Raw genomic sequence first — 20,791 nt, forward strand, 5'->3', positions numbered from 1 at the left:
ACTCTCAACCACTGCGCCACCAGGGAAGCCCCATTTTTTATTTTAGAAATAAATTATACAATATGTTTTATTTTATTAAGGTCACTACTTTTTTTCGCAGAAGTATATCTCCACATTTTTATGGAAATGGAAAAGTGTGATTTACCTGTCAGAAAAACCCAGAGGCTAGATTTCAAGGCTGCCTGGGAGGGCGCAGGGTGGCCCTGAACTGGGGGGCCATCTAGGCTTGGGGGGTTTCCTCGTGCTTACAGTGGGGGTCCCTGATTGCTCACGAGGAGCCCTCACCCTCACCGTGCCTGCCTGAGTTCAGTGCTGAGCAGGCATTTCCCGTGGTCACTGCCACGACTTCACCTGTTCTACACAAGGCTCGGGATCTAACAACACCAGGCCCTGCCCCGGCCTCATGTCTGCGGCTCCGTCTGTCCTGCATCTACAAACCTGAGAGAAAACACCCTTCCGTCGTCCCTCCACTTTGGAAGTCGGCTGTGGGCCACTGGTGCAGAAGCAGCGTCTTCCCTTTTTCCTAAAGCAAAAACAAATCAACAATACAGACGTTTGAAAGTTGCAGTTTCTTCTTTCACCAGTTTGTTTTTCATTTGGTTCAGCATTGAATTACGGAAACTGCAGCTAAATTTCTGAAATACTAACTCACAAAAAGTGGAATCACATTTCCCCTGTAAGAGAAGGCACTCCAGTTCAAGGTTTACTACCTTAAAACACATACACACATGCACAGACTAGCCCTGCAACACAGTCTACGGCTTTTAATGACACAAAGCAGACAAGTCAGTTTTATAGCTTTGAGTCAATAGGATCAAAAGCACATGAGGAGAACTTATGGGACGTGGCAAAAGCCCAGAGGGAAGTTTATAGCTGCAAATGCTGACACTGAAAAAGAAGAAAGATCTCAAACCAACAACCTAAGTTTACACCTTAAGGAACTTGAAAAAGAACAAATTAAATCCAAAGTCAGCAGAAGGAAGGGAATGTTAAGGATTAGAGCATAGAAAAATAATAGGAAAAAAATCAGTGAAACCAAAAATCGATTCTTTGCAAAGATCAACAAAATAGACAAAACTTTAGCTGGACTGGCAAAGAAAAGATGAGAGAAGACCAAATAACTAAAATCAGAAATGAAAGTGGAAACAGTACTATCAACCCTACAATGATAAAAAGAACTATAATAGAATACTATTAGCAATTGTCTTCCAACAAATTAGATAACCTACAAGAAATGGAAAAATCCCTTGAAACACTCAAATTGCCTAAGCTGACTCAAGAAGAAATAAAAAATGTCAACAAACTTCTAACAGTAAAGACTGAAACAGCAATCAGAAACCTTCCAGTTAAGAAAATTCCTGGACCAGATGGCTTCCCAGGTGAATTCTACCAAACATTAAAAAAAAGAATAACACTTATCCTTCTCAACTCTTCAAAAAATTGAAGAGGAAGGAACATTTCCTAACTCATTCTATGAGGCTAGCATTACTTTGATAGGGGGTCCAAGAAAAGAAAACTATAGATGAATACCCTTTATGACTATAGATGCAAAAATTCTCAACAAAGTAAGTTGCTGAATTGCAAATCAAATCCAACAACACAGTAAAAATATTATTCACCGTGACCAAGGGAGATTTATCCCAGGGACACAAGGGTGGTCCAACAGAAGGAGGCCAATCAGTGTAACCCATCACCTTAATAGGATAAAGGAGAAAACCACACGATCAGCTCAGCTGATGGAGAAAAGGCATTTGACAGAATCCAGAAACGTTTCATCACAAAATCTCTCAGAAAACTAGGAGTGGTGGGAAAATTCCTCAACACAATAAAGTTATGAAAAACTCACAGCTAGCGTGATACTCAGAGGTGACAGACTGCCGCTTTCTCTCTCAGATCAAGGGAGGTCCCTGGGCCACGACCTACCGCACTCCTGGGCGACGGCGGAGGGGGAAGGGGGCCTCACTCCCTGAGGCCCACCAGATGCCTGTCCACTGTCAGGCGAAACCTCCCTGGGCCCTGCGTGGGTCTGTGCCCCCACCCTCCCTCCTCTCCCCTTTCCTACTGGAGCTTTCTGGGTCTGAGTTAGGGTTCCCTCGGGGATGGGGGAGGGCAGAGCTGAGCCCTGAGCACAGCCAGGAGCCGCCCGCCTGCCCCGCTGGGATCTCACGGGTGTCACCGTCCCCTGCCCCCCATGCCGCCATCATGTTCATTGCTTGAGTGGTCCCATGGGACCCGTCTTTTCTCGGGAACCTCGCCCACCTTTCTGGAGGAAGGACGCGAGGGGCGGCCCAGAGCGCACCTGCTTTCTGGCCTCCGTCTCGTTGATGATGCTGATGACCCTCTGAGTGGCACTCTTGCACTTCTTCCTGTTGACCGCAGAGGACAGCAGCGGGAGCCAGGTGTTCCAGAAGTGTCGGGCGGCCTGCATCACCAGGGCGCTGCTCCCCGCGATGCCCCCAAACCTGGAAGGGAAGGTCTGGCCTGGACAGGTGTAGGTGCCGAGGGGAGGGGTGGGGCCCCAAGACGGCTCTGCGGGACCAGGACGGGCTCTGCTCAGGACGAGCCTCGGCTCCCCGTTCCTCGGGCCCGTCCTGGCTCAGACACTCAGGGCTGCCGGGAACCCCCGGGGGTGAGGTGGGTGTCACCGCACGGGGCAGGCGATGACCCTGGTCACAGGGCCACTGGGGGAGGGGCTGGCCTCGGGAACAGTCCCCAGCGAGCACCATGCGCCACAGTCGCCATCATCCCCACCGAAAACACGCACCCCAGACGCGCCACACGCACAATGACTCTGGCCACCGGGGGCCGCAGCCCACCTCGCACTCTCTACGAAGGCCTTGGCGGCCGTCAGGCGCAGCTGCTTCCGGCCCTTGAGGTTATCCATGGTGCTCCTGCCCTGGATGCAGGCTGCGGTGCTCAGCATCTCCGCCACCAACTCAGCCTCCACCCTGGAGACAGACAAGCGCCACGGCTACCAGGAGGCTCCTGGGGGGGGAGATGCTGCCGAGAGGGGAGAGCCCTGGGGACACCCCACCCCGCCCCCTGGAGACACCCCACCCCGCCCCCTGGAGAGAGCCCTGGGGAGTCCAGAGTAACATCATGAAGGTCCCCAAACCAGAGCTAACTGGCTGAGTCCAGTCAACCCACAGAACCATGAGACAGAATCATAAGCTGATGTTTGAATGACTAATACGTAGGGTGTCTTGTGCGGCAGCAGCAGCAACAGAACAAGGCGCCCACCCCAAGCGAGGCCGGGCCCTGCCAGAGCAATGGGGCCCCGTTCCCCGTGCCCCAGAGCACGTCTTGTTCAGGGGGACTAGGCTCTGCGCTGAGAGCTCAGAACGTACAATTTAGACTCAGCAACGTCAAGGGTGCCATAAGCTCTCTTCTCTCAGCCAAGCCGTGGCTTGTGCACATAACAACCGCACGCACGTCCCTGCAAATCGGCTCGGGGGCACCAGGCTTACTCAGGAGAAAAGCACTGGTTTCTGGATAGACCACCCCGCCATGGCCTGGGAGGCCCCAAAGCCAGGTACCTGCCTGCAGGAGCCAGCTGCTCCGCCACCCTGCCCGTCAGGAGTCTAGGGGAGAAAGAGGCTGTCCCTCAGCCTGCAAGGATCTGCAGGGCATGGTCAAGCTCATGCTCTGGGGGTGAATCGGAGGCTGGCCCCGTCCCCCAGGATGGGCATGCCAACCCAGCGGGAGGTGGAGGAGAGCCTGGCCCCGCCTGGGCCCTGGCGTTGCTGTCCTGGAGACCTGGATCTTTAGGACGTAGTCCTTGGGGAGAGTCTGTCAATGACAACTGGGTGACCTGCTGACGGTGACCATCTATATGCTTACGGCTTACTTTGTTCTATCAGCCACTGAGAGAGGAATGTCAAAATCTACAGCTATAATTGTGGCTGTATCTAACTTTTTGCTTCTTGAATTTTGAAGTTCTGCTGCTAAGTGTATACACATTTAAAATTTTTATGAGTTCTTGCTGATTGAACCCTTTTATCATTGTGAAATGTCTCTCTATCTCTGATCCCACATCCTGGGAGCTTTACTACAGCCCCACAGCGTTCTTGCAACTGGTGCTGCAGAGGCCATCTTTCCCCCTCCTTTTACTCTTCACCTGTGTCTTTGTATTTGAAGAGTGTCTCTTGAAAATGGCTTCGAGTTGGGTCTTGCTTTTTGGGCTCAGTGGGATAAACTCTGCACTTTAAGTGGAGGGTTGGTCCATTTACATTTAGTAGATCTGTTGCTGTGGTTGGGTGAAATCTTCTATCTTGCTATTCGCTTTCCTTCTGTCCTATATGTTCGTTCTTTCTTCCCTCCCTCTTTTGGCTTAACTGAATATTTTTAGTATTCAGTTTTATCTTCTCCATTGGATGTCTAGGTATAATTCTTTTATTGTTTCTGTAGTGCTTGCTCTAGAGACTGCAGCATACATTCCTAACTAATCACAGTCTACGGTGAATTAATATTATATCACTTCACAGGTGGTGTAAGAACCCTCGATATACCCCTGTCTCTCCCATTCCCATCCTTTGTGTTACCACTGTCATACATTTTACTTCCACATTTGTTAATAATCCCACGATACAATGTATTTTTGTTTGAAACGGGCGTGTGTCTTTTAAAGAATTTAAGAACCGAAGGGGGAAAAACCTTTTATGTTCAGCCACACAATCACCACTTGGGGCGTTCTCCTCTACTTCCTGAACTGAGTTTCCATCTGGTACCATCTTCTTTCAGGCTGAAGAACTTCCTTTAGCATTTCTTGTTCTGTGGGTCTTCTGGGAATGGATTCTCTTAGTTTTAATTAATCTAAAATGGCTTGATTTTGCCTTCATTTTTCAAAGGCAATTGTTGGTGTATATAGAATTCTAGATCAACAGGGTTTTTTCTTTTTTACCACTTAAGAGGGTTTACATTGTTCCTGTTGAGAACTCACCTCTCATCCCTCTTTCCCTGTGTGTAATGCATCCTTTTCCCCTTCCACCTTCCTTCCAGGGTTTTCTTGTCACCTCGGTCTCCAGCGATTTGACTACAATAAAAATAGGTGTGGTTTCCCTCGTGTATATCCTGCTTGGAGTTCATTGAAAATCTTGGATCTCTGGGTTGATATTTTTAATTCAATTTGAAACAATTTCAGCTATTACATTTTCGAATATATGTATTCCCACCTCGCCCTCTGGCCTCAGTCCTTCTGAGACCACACCTGCCCTTGTGCTGGCCCATGGGCACTAGCCCACTGATCCCCAAGGCACTGCTCCTCTGTTTTTCAGGCCTTTCTCCCTGTGCTTCAGTTTCCACAGTGTGCTGACCTGCGCTCAGGGTTACTGATCACTTCCCCAGTGTTCAAATGTCAAGCTCTCCCAGTGATATTTCCATGTCAGAGATCGTACTTGTCATTTCTAGAATTTCTACTTAGTTCTTTAATTAGAGTTTCCATTTCTTTGTTGAAATTCACCACCTGCAATTTGCCCATTAAAATCCTTTCTTTCCTTTCTTGTATTTACAATAACTGTTTTAAATCCATCGTCTGCTAATTCCAACATCTGTGTCATGTCTGAGTCGGCTGACTGCTTTTTCTCCTGGTATGGACCACAGTTTCTTGTTTTTCCACATGCCTGGTGACGTTTGCTGTTATGCTGGGCCCTGGGCAGGGGGCAGGGGTGGAGGGCTGTCTTGCTGAGAGTGTGGATTATGTTGCCTTCCTTTAAAGGAAGGTGGGGTTTCATTCTGGCAGGCAGTGAATTCACCTGTGGCTCACCCTTAGCCTACTGATATTTGGACTAGGAGTCTTAGGGCAAGTCTCGCGTGGCCCTTAGAGCCCAGCCCCTAAGGCGTGGTCTTCCCGAATGCCCGGCGGTTCAGCGAGGGCTCCCTGACTCTCCTGGGTCAGCACAGGGCCTCTGGCCTCTCTGTCGCCTGCTTCCTGCCAGGCCTGTGGGATCTGGCCTTCTCTGTCCGGGAACCTCCTCGCTCGTCTTGCATCCTGTGGAGTCAGAGGCCCCAGCAGCCCCGGGGTTTGGTCTCTGTCTCCCGCGAGCATTTCTTCTGTCTGGGCTCCAGCTCCTGGAGCTGCAGTTTGGGCAGTGCCCTGCGCCCCCAGGCAGAGCGCGAGGGGGCATGTGGGGCTCACTTCTGATGGCCTCTTCTTGCAAGAAGCGTGGCCTTGGGCCATCTGTTGGCCAATGTCTGGAAGCAGTTGTTTCATGTATTTCGTCAAGTTTTACAGTTTTTAAAATAGCACAAGAGTATGAGATCCATTGTGTGTCATGGCCAGAACTGGTAGAAAAAGTGACTTTTAAGTTCACATAAAAACCCAACAGTGTTGGTGATTATGTTAAATGAAAGTGCTAAACAAAGTAGGAAGGTAACCTCTGTTGGTCTGTTTCAGGGATCTACATGAAATTCCTTATTAATATATATTCCTTTACATTAATAGTATAAATGTGAAACTGATTCTCGTAATTACACACTCAGAGGTGAGAATACTAATTGATTAGTAACTGCACTATTTTTCACCAAGATCTGAAAACTATTTTCACTATTACTGTGAAATGCTATCATAAAAATTACTGTGGCCAACTCCACCCTGAGTTTCTTTACATAACTTGCAAAATAGAAAAAATAGCATAAAAATTTGAAATACGTATAATTTTTTTGAAAAAAGGTGAATCATCTGCAGTACACACCACGTGCTGAAGTTGACCGTGGATTCTGCTGACTGGAGACAGGGTCCAAGGCTCTGAGGGGCCAGCAAGACCACTGTGCAGTCGGCATCCCCTAAAGAACCAAGGGCCGCTCACCTCTGCCTGTCCAGCCTCCTGGCGCCCAGCTCCAGGCCTAGACACAGCTGGCCCTCAGTGTGGTGAGAAACGGGTCAGGTCCACAGTCCAACCCCGGTAGGGGGTGACCCCACTGACAGCAGTGACACCAATCACCACTAGAGGACAGCAACAGTCTGCTAATGAGTTCTCAAAGGTCTTAAGGTGAAAACCAAACTTTTACATAGTCTTGTATGACCTCCCCTTTCCCTATTACCATATGTAAACATTTATGTTTTTAGCCTATTTTATTATAAGAATTGCTATTTTAAAATAAAAGATAATTTAAGAATCACTGAGGAAAGAACGGCGAAGCTGGGGCACACACCCGTCACTGCAGCAGGCACCCTGCCACCCCGTCCCCTGACGAGCTCTGCTGTGCCCGCAACTAGTGAAATCAGCCTTAACTCCGTTATAGGAAGACGATGCAGCAGCCCTCACACACCGACTCTTTCTTTATGAATGTAGTCTTTTTCTTTCTTTTAAAATTAACCTTTTAATTTTTATCAAAATGGTACCTACCACATGGTTAAGAACTACTCCCCAACCCAGCTCCCAGTCCTATTCCCAAGAGGGAATGACTCCTAGGTCTTCAGCTCTGTCTTCTAGCAGGTATATGCTTTCCTCCAAAAAACTGGCTTCTATCTTGATTTCCCAATTTATAAATTTTAAACATTACCTATAGAAGTCCCTTTTCCCAACTTATGAATATAGCTGGTCCCAGCATTACTTTTAATTCCCTTATTTATTATCTTTGTACCTCAGAATATCTTGTGGTCCCTCAAAGTGACACCCGACTATTCAGCTTCTCAGATGAGGGTTTCACGCCACCTGTCCTCTTCCCCCTTCCCACTGCTACAGTATGTTATCTGTGCTTTTACTTTACTTTTGTACTGTCAAAATTGGTAACACTGATATTTTATTAGGTAACCACAAATAAGTCATCTTTGTCAAAATGCTAATCCTAACACTGGAATATCAATAAACACCATGATAATGTCTGTGTTTTTCACTGAAGAGGCAAGCTATTACCTTTGTTATCTCCTGGCATTTCCAACTGGCTTTTCTCCCTCCCTCCTTTACCACAATACCTGTAAACTCTCCACAACACTGGGTCCTCCTTTGGCCCTGCCTGCACCCCCAGGGCCCTCCCCTACATCCTTGCCGAGGAGGCTCTCTCGGCAAGCAGCGCAGCTCAGCACCTTTTCTGGATTGCATCTCCATTTCCAGCATCCAATATCTTTCTCTTTTCTGGGTTACTCCCTTGTTTTTCTGGAGTGTATCCTCAATTAACTTTCTAAAAACAGGTGTGTGACAAATACATTTTCTAGGTCCTCATCTGTTTAAAAGTAGCTTTCTTTACTGGGATACTTGAAAGTTTGGGTGAGTTAGAATTACATGTTGAAAACTACTTACACTTAGAACGTTCCACTTTCTTTTAGCTTCTAGTGATGGTTTCTGAGAAGACTGCTGCGTTTCTATTTCCTTCTTCTTTTTCTTTTCTTCTAAATGCTATAGGATAGTCTCCGTATCTACCGTGACCTGATGATCCCTTGACGTACCTGGATGTATCTCTTCATTCTTCTCGCCAGTCATTTAGTGGGAGGGTCAATCATGAGATGGTGTCCTCTACTCAGGGAAGCTCCTGCGTTTCACTCCTTTCTCTTTTTTTGTTTTTTGTTTGTTTTTGTTCAGTTTTTTTTTTTTTTTTTTTTTTTTTTTCGGTACGCGGGCCTCTCACTGTTGGGGCCTCTCACTGTTGTGTCCTCTGCCGTTGCGGAGCACAGGCTCCGGATGCGCAGGCTCAGCAGCCACGGCTCACGGGCACAGCCGCTCCGCGGCATGTGGGATCTTCCCGGACCGGGGCACGAACCCGTGTCCCCTGCATCGGCAGGCGGACTCTCAACCACTGCGCCACCAGGGAAGCCCCACTCCTTTCTTAAGAATGCGTTCTTCCCTCTTTCTGGAATTCCGATAGTTGAGTTTAGGACCTCCTGTTGTTTCTTCTGACTTTTCTGTCACACTTCCTGTCTTTCTTCATATATTTTCTGCACGATTTCCTCACACTTTAGCTTCTAGCCCTTCACTGACTTTATTTTCAACTTCAGAAATTACCTTTTTAATTTTGAAGAGATCTTTAGTCCTTTTCCTTTTGATCCTCATTCCTTTTCCACAACACTACATTTTAACTTTTAAATGCTGCATCTTCTCAAATACCTTGGAGGTTATTATTATTTTTAATATTTCTTCTCATCATCATGTAATCTGCTCTGTGGAATGAATTACAGAAACCTCAGCTACAGCTAGAGTCAGGCCAGGCCTGTCAGGAAGGTCCCACGTCCGCCATGCACCGCAATTACCCCAAACAGCAAGGGGCCTCGCCTACATCTCAGACAGGAAGGGGCCTCTACTCACTGTCCAGCAGGAGGAAGGAACCTTCCCTCCACCCCCGACAGCCCAGCCGATCAGAGACCGGCACAGACAGCCAACAGGAAGCCTCGGTACTTTGGACCCCCAACTCCCCCAGTGGACTCTGGCTATCACAGCCCCTCCTGACTCCCCCTTTTTCCTAGAAAAGCAAGATCCCCCTCCTTGTTTTCCAGATTTCCTATGGTCCACCAAAGTTTGCATTTCCCTAATTGCAATTCCTCTGCTATTCCTGAATGAACCTGCCTTCCCTGGTGAGATAACTGGACATTATGTTATAAAAGCTGACAGTTTCATCCAGAGTAATTTTCCCTATTTCTTCTCGTTGGTCTTCTCTTCGGAGCTGAGGGCCTTCTCAAAAGTCTGAGGACCCTCGGTTCACACTGGAGAGTGTGTATGAGATGCTGGGGGAGCTCGGAATGGCTTGTCTGCTGACAGGCCCAGCTTTACAGTTGGTGGTGGAGACCAGTGTCTGGTGGGGACCTCTGTGCTAAGGACCAGAGGCTTCCGGGAAGAACCCCGAGTCCCTGCCTAGTATCAGATGTCCTGCCGGGGGGCCGGGTGTTCCGTGCGCTACCGCTGCGCCTTCTCCGTCTCCATAGGCCGGGCACCTGAGCCGGCGGCCCCCTGGCCGTCACGGAGCCCTCGGCCCCCACCTGCTGCACAGTGAGGCCAGGGCAGGACGTCCGAAAGCCTTTCAGAAGCAAAGTCCTTCTCAGGATGGATTGTTGAGCAAAAGCCACCTCTGTTTTGGAGGAAAGGCAGTCACGAGGGAAAGCCCCTTGGGGGGGTGGGCGCAGTGAGACATGCTGGGCTGGCCTGGGGGCTCCATCCAGCCTCTGCTTCAGCTGCCTTGGTTTTCACAGGGAAACTTCCAGACACGCAACCAGCTGCCTGGGCTCCAGTCCCAGCTCCGCCTCCACCTGCTGGGTGGCCTCGGCGAGGGCCTCAGCCTCTGCCTGCCTTGGTTTCCTTGCTCCCAGTGAGGGCACCGCAGCCCCTGCCCAGGAGCCGCTGCAGGGACAGATGAGGTGCGGGTGGGGCCTCCACGGGAGCTCTGAGCAGCCTGTGGCCTTGGCTGCGTGCGAGGTGGGTGACCACAGCTCGGGTCGTGGTCACTTGTCAGCCCCCAAACACCCACGGGGGTGTCCCACGCAGGCCCCAGAGCGGCTGCTGGGATGTGGCAGCCGCGCTCCTGTACCTGGCCCTGGGATCCTGACCGAGAGAGGCTCAGGCCTCCACTCCCATCACCCAGAGGCAGGAGGCCTCCTTGGATCCGGCCTCGAGCGGTCAGCTTGGCTGTGCGGCCATGATGGGTGTCTTCCTGGCCTGGAGGCCGGGATCCCGTCTTTCAGGAAATAGACTCAGAAGTAAGGCAAAGAGAAGAGCCTCAAGGGAAACAGTCTTTACAGCAGAAATACTCACAACAGAAACAACTTTAAAACAGCCTCTTGTTCAGGAAAAGGGAAGGATCAGGAGCCCTGATTACTGACGAGCTGAATGGGGCCCGGGGCACAGGAGCAAGCGGCCTGGAGCATCTGCGGCCATCCCGGGGGCCCTGGAGAGCCTGCGCCAGCAGCACTCGGGTGGACAGGAGCCAGTGGCAGGAGGGTATTTTCCTTTCACTGAAATCACCCTTCAGTTACTTCCGAATTTACGTGGTCTCCTAAGTTGCCTGCTCAAAACTACTCTCAACAAAGCTGCCTGCCCGTGGGAGCGGCCGCCGGTCAAGCCTTGCAGCCCTTTCGGCCTCTGAGCCCCAGTCACGCCCGCAGCTGGAGGGGCTTGTGGGGCCTTGGGATCCTGCTGAACACGGCTCTCTGGGGGCCGCAGCTGAGGCGTCAACCCGGCCAACGCGGGGCTGGTGGGGCAGCTCCAGGGCCGAGCAGGTGAGGCTATGGGCCCCACCTGGTGGGCTCTGAGGAGGCACCACGCCCCAGGGACAAGGGTCGGGCGCTGGGGTGACTCACGGACTGAAGGCCTGCAGGTGCTTGATGCCTGTCTGGATGGCCTTCTGCGAGCAGGCCACGGTGGCCTCGTGGTCCCGGGCCACGTAGGTGAAGTGGGTCAGCCGCGTCAAGGTCTGCAGCTCCACAAGGGGGTCCGACCAGCTGCACTCCGAGGCCATCTTCACCAGCTGCCAGGGGCGGGGGAGAGGGACGTCTGTGAGTGGGGGGCGTCTCTGCTGCCAGCTCACGGCTGACATCACATGGACGGGTCCAGTGGTCACCCGGCCTAGGCTGAGTCACCTGCGAGGTTGAGGCTCCGGCTGCCAACTGCGGCCAAGCCTGGGTGGGGCTGGCGGGTTGGGGACAAATGTCCCAGTGTCCACACTGCGTTCCTGCCACACGGGCAGCCCTGCCCTCTGACGAGCCAGGAGACCAGGCTCAAGGGCCCTGAGGGGACCGCTCGGCTCTGCTGAGAACGTGGCAGGATCGCTGGCCACCTGGGGCTCCTTGTCTCAACAGCGGGATTCGAATAAGCACCTCGAGGTGGGGAGCCTTGTCGGGGCACGGCCCCTGGAGTGCCTACCAGGCGCCCAGTGACACCTACGTGGGCCAAGGGGGAGGAAGGTGACTTCTGTGGGGAGGTGACAATGGGGGGGAGGTGACACCTGTAGGGTGAGAGAGCGACAGCTACCTGAGCCAAGGGGGGCACAGTGAAGTCCATGAGGCCCAGCCCGTTGCAGGAGTACATCTCCAGAGCCACGAGGGCTCTGGTCACCGAGTTGACGTCCTCGTTGGTGCCCTGGTGGGAAGGACGTGCAGAGGGGGCCCGTCAGCCCCGGGGCTGGAGGATCTGGACGACCCGGGAAGTGACCCTGAGAAACAGCAGGTCTGCGGCAACGATCGGAGCTGTTTGTGTAAATGTTTGTCTCCGAGCTAACTCTTCGTGTAATAGAGGAGCAGGCGCTGCAGCCCCTACGGTGGCCCGGCGGCTGGCTGACCCGGCCAGAGGTGGAGGGCAGGTGGCCAGGCACAGCGGGTGGCCCTCTGCCTGGAGGCCCGTCCCTTGGTCCTGCTCCAACCCGGTGCTCACTCCTGGCAGGCTCAGATGCCCCTCCCTGAGGGTCCCCGCCTTCCAGCCTCACTTCCCACCTGAGCCACGTGTCCTGGGCTCCAGCTGGGCCCAGGGAACCTCCCACTGGTGTCCATCCACGGCCCACGTCCGCAGGAGCAGAAGCCGTGGGGCTGGCCCTGCCCCCTCCCCTCTGGGTCCCTGGTTGCTCCCCTGGCCCCTCACCGCGACGGCCTTGCGTTCACAGCTCAGGTGGCCCGTGGGGCCCTGCCAGGGAGGTGCCCCCCCTCTGGCCTAGATGCACCTCCAGATAGAGCCATGGCGAGGGGTCACCGAGGGTGGACAGCAGCCCAGAGGCCCAGCGGCTCTTGGCGGACAGTTAGAACCGTGGCCAGTCGGCTGGAGGAACGAGGGGATGTTCCAGCGGCCAGGCAGGCAGAGGAGGCCTCATGCCCCATCTCTCGGGGGTCGGCCTTGGCAAGGACGGACCCTCCTGAAGGGAGGCACTCGTTCCGCAGCCCCACCGCCCTGTCCCCCAGGCTGCTCGCCCTTGGGTGGGGAAGACTTCAGCGGGGGCGCCCCCCGGCCGGCACCTGCTCGTCCGTGCCCAGGCGCGGCCCGATCTGCTGCTGCAGCAGCTGCTTGGCCTTCACCCACGTGGCGATGAGCTGCTGCCGGGCGCTGACGGGCACCGCCTCCTCAGGCACCGTCCCGCTGGTCAGGTTCAGGGCGAACTCGCAGACCTGAAACGGAGGTGTCCTTGTTCATGACACCTGAATCCAAACAGGGAACCTGAGCCAAGACCCAAAGCTGCAAAAACAAGCAGACCTGGCTCTTGGTCCAGAAGGGAAGGTGGTCCAAACACGCACTAGTCCTGGGGCTGAGGCACAGCCTCAGGAGGAAGGAGGCACTGCTCTCGGCCACACTTGGGGCAGCCGCAGGCTCTGCACGTCCCTCAAACTCACTACAGAACTCACTTTCTCTCACGTTTACTAGGAATGGGTGATGGGTCATCAGATGCTTGTCAACACCCATCAACATCCCTCCTCCTTGACTGGGACGACCACCACACAGTCCACGTCACCGGGAGATGCAATCAGGGGACAAACAACCCCACTCGGTCACCATGGAACCGTCCGTATCCCTGGTCTGTGCATCTTTTATTTGGTGTTGCGGCTTTCCTGTTCTGAACTGGCATTGGTCCTATTTTTCTGGCCTTATGTTCATATTTTTCTGAGCTCTGGGACTTGCAGGGATGTCCCCACCACTGACATCCAGGTGTCCTCATCTTGTTTCCTTGCTTTTAGAGAAAGCGTGTCCCCCACCCCATGCCCCATTTCCGGGTGGTTGAGAATGCCTGCAGCTTTCCTTCCTCAACTGCTCTCCCACTGACGCCTGCACTGACCGGGGTCTGCCAACCCCCGGCTCCGAGCCCACCCGCAGGCGCAGCACCTCCACTGCGGTCCTGACTTCAGAGGCGGCCTCGGGGTCCAGCGGTGTATGAAGTGGGTTTGAGCGTGCGTGTCTTCTAGACTTCTCTGGCGTCGGGGCTGGGATCCAGGTGATGATCAGGCCTCGCGCCAGGGTGCTGCAGAGCATCGCCAGCAGCACCAAGTCTCTGGAAGAGAAGCATGTCTGGGCCAGCCATTCCAGGGAGGAAGCCATGGTGACAGGACTGCCTGCGGTGGAAGCTCGTCCTCCACCAGGCGGCCTTCATGCCTGGGAGACACCTGTGCCATGTGGGCTGGACTCCTCAGGGAGTCCTGCGGGGCCTGGACAGAAAGGCCCACCTGGCCACCGTGCCCGCTGCCGGGTGTCCAGCAGGCCCTCCACTGGTCGACGGATGGAGTGGGCTTGGACCAGAACCTCCCTGCTTCTTCCTGAAACGTCTCAGCACCAAAACATTTAAAACCGTCAAACGCAGTCTGACCTGTGTCTACGACAGAGACACGGACACCCGCCTAGAAAGAGAGCTGCTCCTGCAACCCCTACGGTCCTGGGGACCCTGCCAGAGCCTCGCGCCCAGAGGAGAGGTGAGGGCACTGGCAGGCCCGTCCTCCATGGCTGCTCCGTCCTGTTCGCAGTGTAAAACTCCCCATGTGCACATGTAGCTGTGTCCTGACTCACTCAAGCCTTTCTGCTTCAGGATCTGATGAAAATTTTTAAATTTGAGTGTTTAGGCTAAAAGCCCAACCAAGAAAAAACACAAAGAGGGCTTCAAAAAGTCATCCTCATTAGGTAAAGGTCTGACCTGACTTGATGCTTTCACATTTCTAACTTCAGGTAGTGAAAACATCGGTCTCTCATGAGTTCACACCACCTGGATATGAAAACTCTCGGACACTGATTTTCCACCCGCCCCAAATCAGACCAAGGTCGCTTTCCACCCCTGTTCCTACGAGACTTGGGCCTCGCCAACCTCCCTCAGAACCGTGCTGTTTGCAACAAGAGTGTGACAGGCTGGAATCTGCATGGCAGTGATGCTGCTGGGAATCCGTGTGCGGGCCCGAGGGCGCCTGAGCACCTCGTCGATCCCCACACGTTGCCCTGCGGCTTAGAGAGGGTGAGTACCTTGCTCGGGGTGCACGGCCAGTACACAGAGGCCCTGTCGCTGCTGGGCACTAGTGAGGGTGGCCCCGCACGTCCCACCCCACAGCTCCCGGCCTGACCTCAGGGTCTCTGGCAGGGGCAGGATGGGGCCCTCCTGGGAAGCCAGGATGCACACAGAGACCGCCAGCCTCACCCACCCGCTGTGGCCCACGGCCTTGACGATGCCCAGGAGGTGGTACAAGGCGTCCACGAGCTCCCCCTGCCGGCCGGCCGTGACGAGGTGCTGGTTGTGGTTCAGGACGTAGACCACGGCGTTCTGCGCGATCCACGCCTCCTGTATCTTCCGCCCAATGTCCGCCGAGCGCAGCCAGCTGTTCATGGCACACTGCGACAGGCCCTCTATCCAGGTCCTACAGAAGGCGTGCGTCAGGCTCTCCCCGGGATCAAGACCCTTCCCAGACCGGCACTAAGACACCAGTGTGAAGCCGTCCCTAGAGCCCAGGGGTCAGAAAGTTGCCCTGCTGGGGGCCGCCCCCCGCTCCCGCCGAAGGACCCGGCCTGCCCATCTCCTCCTGCCTCCACCCCATCCGCCTGGCTCTCCCATCTCCCTGCTGGACGCCCCTCCCTCTGCCCCTCCCTGGCCGAGGACGGACCCCTGGCCGAGGCTTGCAGGCTGCCAGTCCACCTCTGCACCTGGTGTGCCTAGTCTCCCCGGCCCATCGCACACAGGCTGCCCTCCTCCGTCCACATGGACGCGTGGGACCTGCTGGCCTCAGACCAGCGCCTGGCAAGCCCTTTCTCTAAAGGGCCAGACAGTTAGTAACCTGGGCTTTGACAGCTACGTGGAGTCTCTGTTGTGTGTTTCTCGCTATTTAATTTCACAAACTTAAAAAACATCAAAAGCACTATTTGCTCGTGGGCTGTATAAAAACGGTGGTCAGGTGTGGCCTGGGCCCTCCTCCAGGCGTGGGGAGTCCGGCCCCAGACGGGAGCGGCAGCGGACCCTGGGGAAGGCCCCGGGCTGCGCTCTCACAGGCGACTTAAAACACCAAGACACACCCCACCTGCGCAAAATCAGGGCCCTCCTTCCTGTGCCTCTCGTGGGCAGAGGGAGTCAGGCGGCGTCCCCAACTCCCTCCACAGCAGGTGGGTGTGAGGGCCCGTCCACGGGGGGCCACAGGCAGGAAAGTGGTCCTTCTGCACAGTCAGCGGGGAGCAGCCAACAGCCTCGGCTCCTGCGACAGCGCCACGCGGACATTCACTCACCACCGTGTTCACCTCTCAAATATTTAATTTTAGATGAAACAACGGCTAAAAACTGTGGTTGTTTCCACAGCACCTCAATTTCAGGATTGAACTGCACTTGGCATCTGACGTGGGCAAGTCTCTGGGGGGTTCCCTGTGGACCCTCTTTCCGTTCACATACTTCCCGGGACAGCTTCCCATGGCCACAGCCCCGACTACCGCTTCCCTCCCCGGACACCAACTCCCTCACAACTCGTTTCCACCAGTAACGAGGAAGACTAACCACAGCGAACAACGACCTGAGCTAGTGAGCCGCGCTGGACAGCCGGCCACTTCCCTCGCATGTCTGGGCGCGGCCCCCGTCCCAGCCTGTGCCCCCGGGCCACACGTGAGCGGTGCCAGGTGCATAGGATGCGCCCCCGCGGCTCCCCTACCGGTACGTGATCCACTCGGCATTGTCCTCTGGGGACTCGGGTATGTAGCCCGCCGGGTGCTGACTCAGGTCCTCGGGGGGCGTGGGACGGTCATTTAGCCACACGCCCTCTGATCGCAGCAGGTGGACGGTGGCCTGCAGGGGAAGTGAGTGGAGTGGAGGAGAGGTCCCGGGAGCACAGACCCAGCGCGATGCCCCCAGGGCCTTCCCGGCCCCTGGGGCCTCCCTGCCTGCAGCGACACTTCCCCCACCCCACGCCGTTGCTTCACCCATACACGCTGCATCTCAGAGAGAGACGGGCTCCTTTCGAGAGCACAGCCTGAGCCCCCAGGGACACAAATGTCCCCTTGTCACACCACAGGCGCACACAGCATCCCAGTCCCCGTCCCTCCACGGCTGTGCACTGAAGCCCTGCAGGCTGACAGGACCAAGGACGGGGGGCAGGTGGCCTTGCCTGCCTCCCGGGGGTGATGCCGGCTCCATCCCTGGCTCCGCGGTCACCTGCCCCCAGCTCTCAGCATGGCCTGGCCCTCAGGAGGTGCTCAGCAAACCCTCACTGAAAGAGCCAGGGAGTTCTGGCCGGGTTACCCCATCGACCCCCAAAATAAACAACCTCAAGTGGCCCCAAGAATCCTGAAGTTACAAAGTATCACCAAAGTCACCACCACGTGCAGGTGCAGGGATCCCAGGGCCAGCTTAGACCCAGCTGGCCTGACCTGGCTGACGCTGGGGTCTCTGCATGCTCACTGCAGGGGGCGGTAGCGACCCCAGGTCAGGGCTGAGGGGGCTGGTCGCCAGCAGCCTTCAGTGGCCTCTGAGGGGCTGAGATCAGAACACACGCTCCTCCCTTACAATGGGTTCAAAGTGCTTTTGAAGCTATTCCCATGCAGAGGGCACTCCCAAATCCAGTAACCATCAGCCTGCAGTACCTATGTCACCGTGGATTCACAATTCAAACATTACTTCTAAGGAAAATGAACATCTACACCCCTCACGATACATTCTGATTTATAGTTTTCTCCCAGAAAATCTCCCAAGAACCCAGGAAAACTTCCCTAAAGAACAGGCTCCTCCGGGAGCAGGGCTGGAGTACAAGGTCACGTCCGCGCAAACGCAGGTGACACGGGGGCCGAGGGGCCGTGGGCAGGGACGCACCTCGGCGTTGATGAACCCCACCTCCGCGAACTTGCGCAGCAGGCTGGGGGACGCCTGCGTCTGCAGGGTGGCGTCCGACTGGCCCGAGGAGTCCTGCCCCGCGCCGTCCCCGCCCCTCTTCTTCTTCCCTGGAAACAGCAGAGCGGCAGGGTGCTCAGAACCCGAACAGCCTTCCAGGGAACGCGGCGCAGCGCCGGGTGCGGCGGCGGGGCCTCTGCGAGGTGGCACTGTGCCCAGGAGGGGCTGGCAGAAACCTCCCAAGCGCAGGGGCCCCACGGGGCGGCGAGGTGTCCCCAAAGCCACGGCCACGGCCAATCTCCCGCCGATTCCCTGACAGCCGTGCTTTTGGTTCTGTCTGCGCTGTTCTGCCCCTCGAGAAGCCCTGGCCCCGCCCCCAACACCCACGCCCCGGGCCTCCTGGGACTGCCCGCAGGTCCCCCCATCCTCACCGTCCGCAAGACCAACCTCTTCCAGGGACCTGCAAGCCAGACTCGTGTGGACCCAGCCAGCGCTGACGGGGGGAGCCGGCCCAGGGCCCCCCTCTGCCCGCAGGCCCCCCGCCTGCAGCCCTGGGTCCCCTCGCTGAGCCCCCGCGGGCCCCGCAGCGACCCCAGGTGGGCTGGGGAGACCCCGCCGGTGCGGGCGCCCAGGCGCGACCCGGGGCCTACCTCGCTCGAGCCTCGCCTGCCGCTCCACCTTGCCGACGTCATACACGAGGCAGAAGCGGCTGGCCGCCCGGCACACATCCCACACGCCCTGCTTCCGGGCCACCTTGGCCAGCTCGGCCCAGATCTGTACCCTGCACAGGTGCGCGATGAGCCCTCTGCTCGGGAGAACGGGCGCAGGGCTCCTGCCAAGAGCCCAACGGACGCCCCAGCCCGGACGCGAGGCGGCGGGCAGACCCGCGGGGGTGCCGCCCGGGGCCAGGCGAGGGGGCGGGCAGCGGTCCGGTGCCCCCGCCGCGACGACCCACAAGCCCCGCACGCCCCCCGGCCACCGCCCGCTCACCTCTCCTTGTCGTTCCAGCCCTGCAGGCGCCGCACGTGCCCCGCGGCCTCGTCCACACTGAGGGAGTGGTGCCGCGCCTTCGCGTACAGGTAGGTGAAGCGGCCCCGCTCTTTCCCGGTGGAAACTGAGGGTGGACAGTGGGACGGGGCAGTGACACGGTGGGTCTCGGGTCAGGGCACGTGCCCGCAACCCCAGCGCGCAGGACTCTGGACGGGTGTGGTGGCGCCTCCCGGGTGTCTTTTGACCTTTTCATGAAGATTAGGTCCCGCTAGCTGTGCTTTTGTGGGGGAGGGGCGCCGGGCACCAGGGGCAGCTGGTGCGCAGAACGACCCCCCTCTGCACCCGCCGGGCCGGCCCCAAGAGCCTCCACCCGCGCCCAGCACAGTGGTGGCCTCCGTGCCCACGGCCCCTCACCTTCAGGAGCCGACTGGCCGAGACCCTGCGGAAGGCCCCCGCCGGGCCGGGTGCTCCTGCCCGGCCCCTCGCCGAGTGAAACGCACCAAGAGAGCCCGAGCGTGTCCGGGGCGACTGCCCACTGGGCCCGTGCCCCTCACACCCAGCAGGACAAGAAGGAAGCACGGGGTGGCACTGCCACGCCCCGGACAGGGTGAAAACAGAACCTGGTGACGTGCGGCGGCCACAGAGACAGCACAAGGTCCGTGGCCCACCGAGGCCAAGGGTCACATCCCAGAGCCGTCCCCCAGTCCCCATCCCAGATCCACAACACTGGCCACCGCGGGCTCCCTCCGCGGCTCCTGTCTGCGGACGGCTGGGGCTGCCCGGCTGAAGGCAGCCGGGGGAGCCAACATTAAGGGGGCCCTGGGCGACCTCGGGTGGGACTCCGAGAGGAAGGGCGCCGGGGTGCTCCAGGGCCGGGCGCTAATCTGCCATCTGCAAGGGTTTGATATACTTGGGGGTGATGCAGAGAAGCCCAGGACCCCCATGCTCGGGGGGGACAATGGCATGGGGGGAGTGCCCCCTAAAGTATACGAGGAAGCCCTGACCCCCAGAACTCCAGGATGTGGCCTTATCTGGAGATGGGTCTTACCAGGAAACATCAAGTTAAAACGAGGCCATTAGGGTGGGCCCTAATCCATTATGACGGGGGTCCTTAAAAGGGGAAATTGGACACAGAGAGAAACGGGTGCAGAGGCAAGCCAGCCGCGCAGGCCCGGGAGACGGGCCCAGGCAGCCCTGCCCCCCAGCCCCTCGGTCTCAGGCTTCGGGCCCTGGGCTGTGTGATGGTGAACCCTGCCGTGTGCACCTCCCCCCGCGCCACGGGAGGTGCTCTGTCATGCAGAGTGGGGACAGGAGGCTGTGCACCTTTGGCCTCGTTCTCGCTGTCGAGCACGACCTGGAAGGTGTCAGGGGCCAGGGCCAGGCCCGCGCTCACCAGCAGCGCCCGCTTCTTGCGCACACTGTCCTCGGGCATCGCTTTCTTTGCCTGCGAAGGGGAGACGGCGTGATGAGTGCCCGCGTCGTCCAGAGCAACACCGCTGCCCGTCTCTCCTGAGCGCTCCTGGCCTGATGGGGCCCCGCCCAGGACGCCTGCCCTCCCTAGGCGCAGAGGCCACAGGGCCCAGGTCCGGGGGGACGGGGGCGCACCTGCTCAATGGCCAAGGTGGCCTTGTCCTCGGTGCGCTCGGGGACCTGGTACAGCATGGTGCAGAGGTGCAGGCGGTTGAAGGCCATCTTGAGCTTGTCCTGGTAGAGGCCCAGGGTGTCCAGGAGCATGGCCTTCTTCAGGTGCTCCAGGGCAGGCTCCAGCCGGTCCTCATCCTCCTCAATGTAGGCCATCTCCATGTGCACTTGGCAACGGAACAGGACCATGAGGCTGGGGGGACAGACAGCATTACAAGAGCCTGGCGGTATGTCGCGGGACCCCCCTGGCGCCTGGCTTTCCAGCCCTGACTTCCGCCCTGCCTTACCCCAAGGACACACGGAGGACCAAGAGGAGGTCCCTGCAGACCACAGGAGACCTCAGAGCCCGCTGGTGCGCCAGGGCCGAGGAGCAGCAGCTGGGCCCAGCCAGGCTCCATGCTACAGAGACCGGCTGTGACACGAAAGCCAGGTGGCGGGCTCAGCAAACACGGGGCGCCCAACGCTGCATCTCGTCCGGCAGCCCGGGAGGCTC

The 20,791-nt window shown here is 56.8% G+C and overlaps 1 protein-coding gene across 1 annotated transcript in view; it reads right to left on the minus strand.

Annotated features, from left to right (window-relative positions):
* CFAP46 (cilia and flagella associated protein 46) overlaps positions 1–20,791 on the minus strand; it is a gene marked incomplete at both ends in the record, with an annotated part of 88,954 nt that overhangs the window by 46,273 nt on the left and 21,890 nt on the right. The window contains 14 exons of the mRNA XM_079699827.1: positions 439–523; positions 2,300–2,462; positions 2,817–2,948; positions 11,219–11,385; positions 11,889–11,996; positions 12,860–13,009; positions 13,719–13,884; positions 15,014–15,226; positions 16,496–16,629; positions 17,650–17,777; positions 18,318–18,448; positions 18,658–18,781; positions 19,981–20,101; positions 20,263–20,491. Coding sequence (XP_079555953.1) covers positions 439–523; positions 2,300–2,462; positions 2,817–2,948; positions 11,219–11,385; positions 11,889–11,996; positions 12,860–13,009; positions 13,719–13,884; positions 15,014–15,226; positions 16,496–16,629; positions 17,650–17,777; positions 18,318–18,448; positions 18,658–18,781; positions 19,981–20,101; positions 20,263–20,491 — 2,051 coding nt within the window. The remainder of the gene's footprint in view (positions 1–438; positions 524–2,299; positions 2,463–2,816; positions 2,949–11,218; positions 11,386–11,888; positions 11,997–12,859; positions 13,010–13,718; positions 13,885–15,013; positions 15,227–16,495; positions 16,630–17,649; positions 17,778–18,317; positions 18,449–18,657; positions 18,782–19,980; positions 20,102–20,262; positions 20,492–20,791) is intronic.

The sequence above is a fragment of the Hyperoodon ampullatus genome (genome assembly GCF_949752795.1).
Source record: "Hyperoodon ampullatus genome assembly, chromosome: 1".
Classification (NCBI taxonomy): Eukaryota; Metazoa; Chordata; class Mammalia; order Artiodactyla; family Ziphiidae; genus Hyperoodon; species Hyperoodon ampullatus.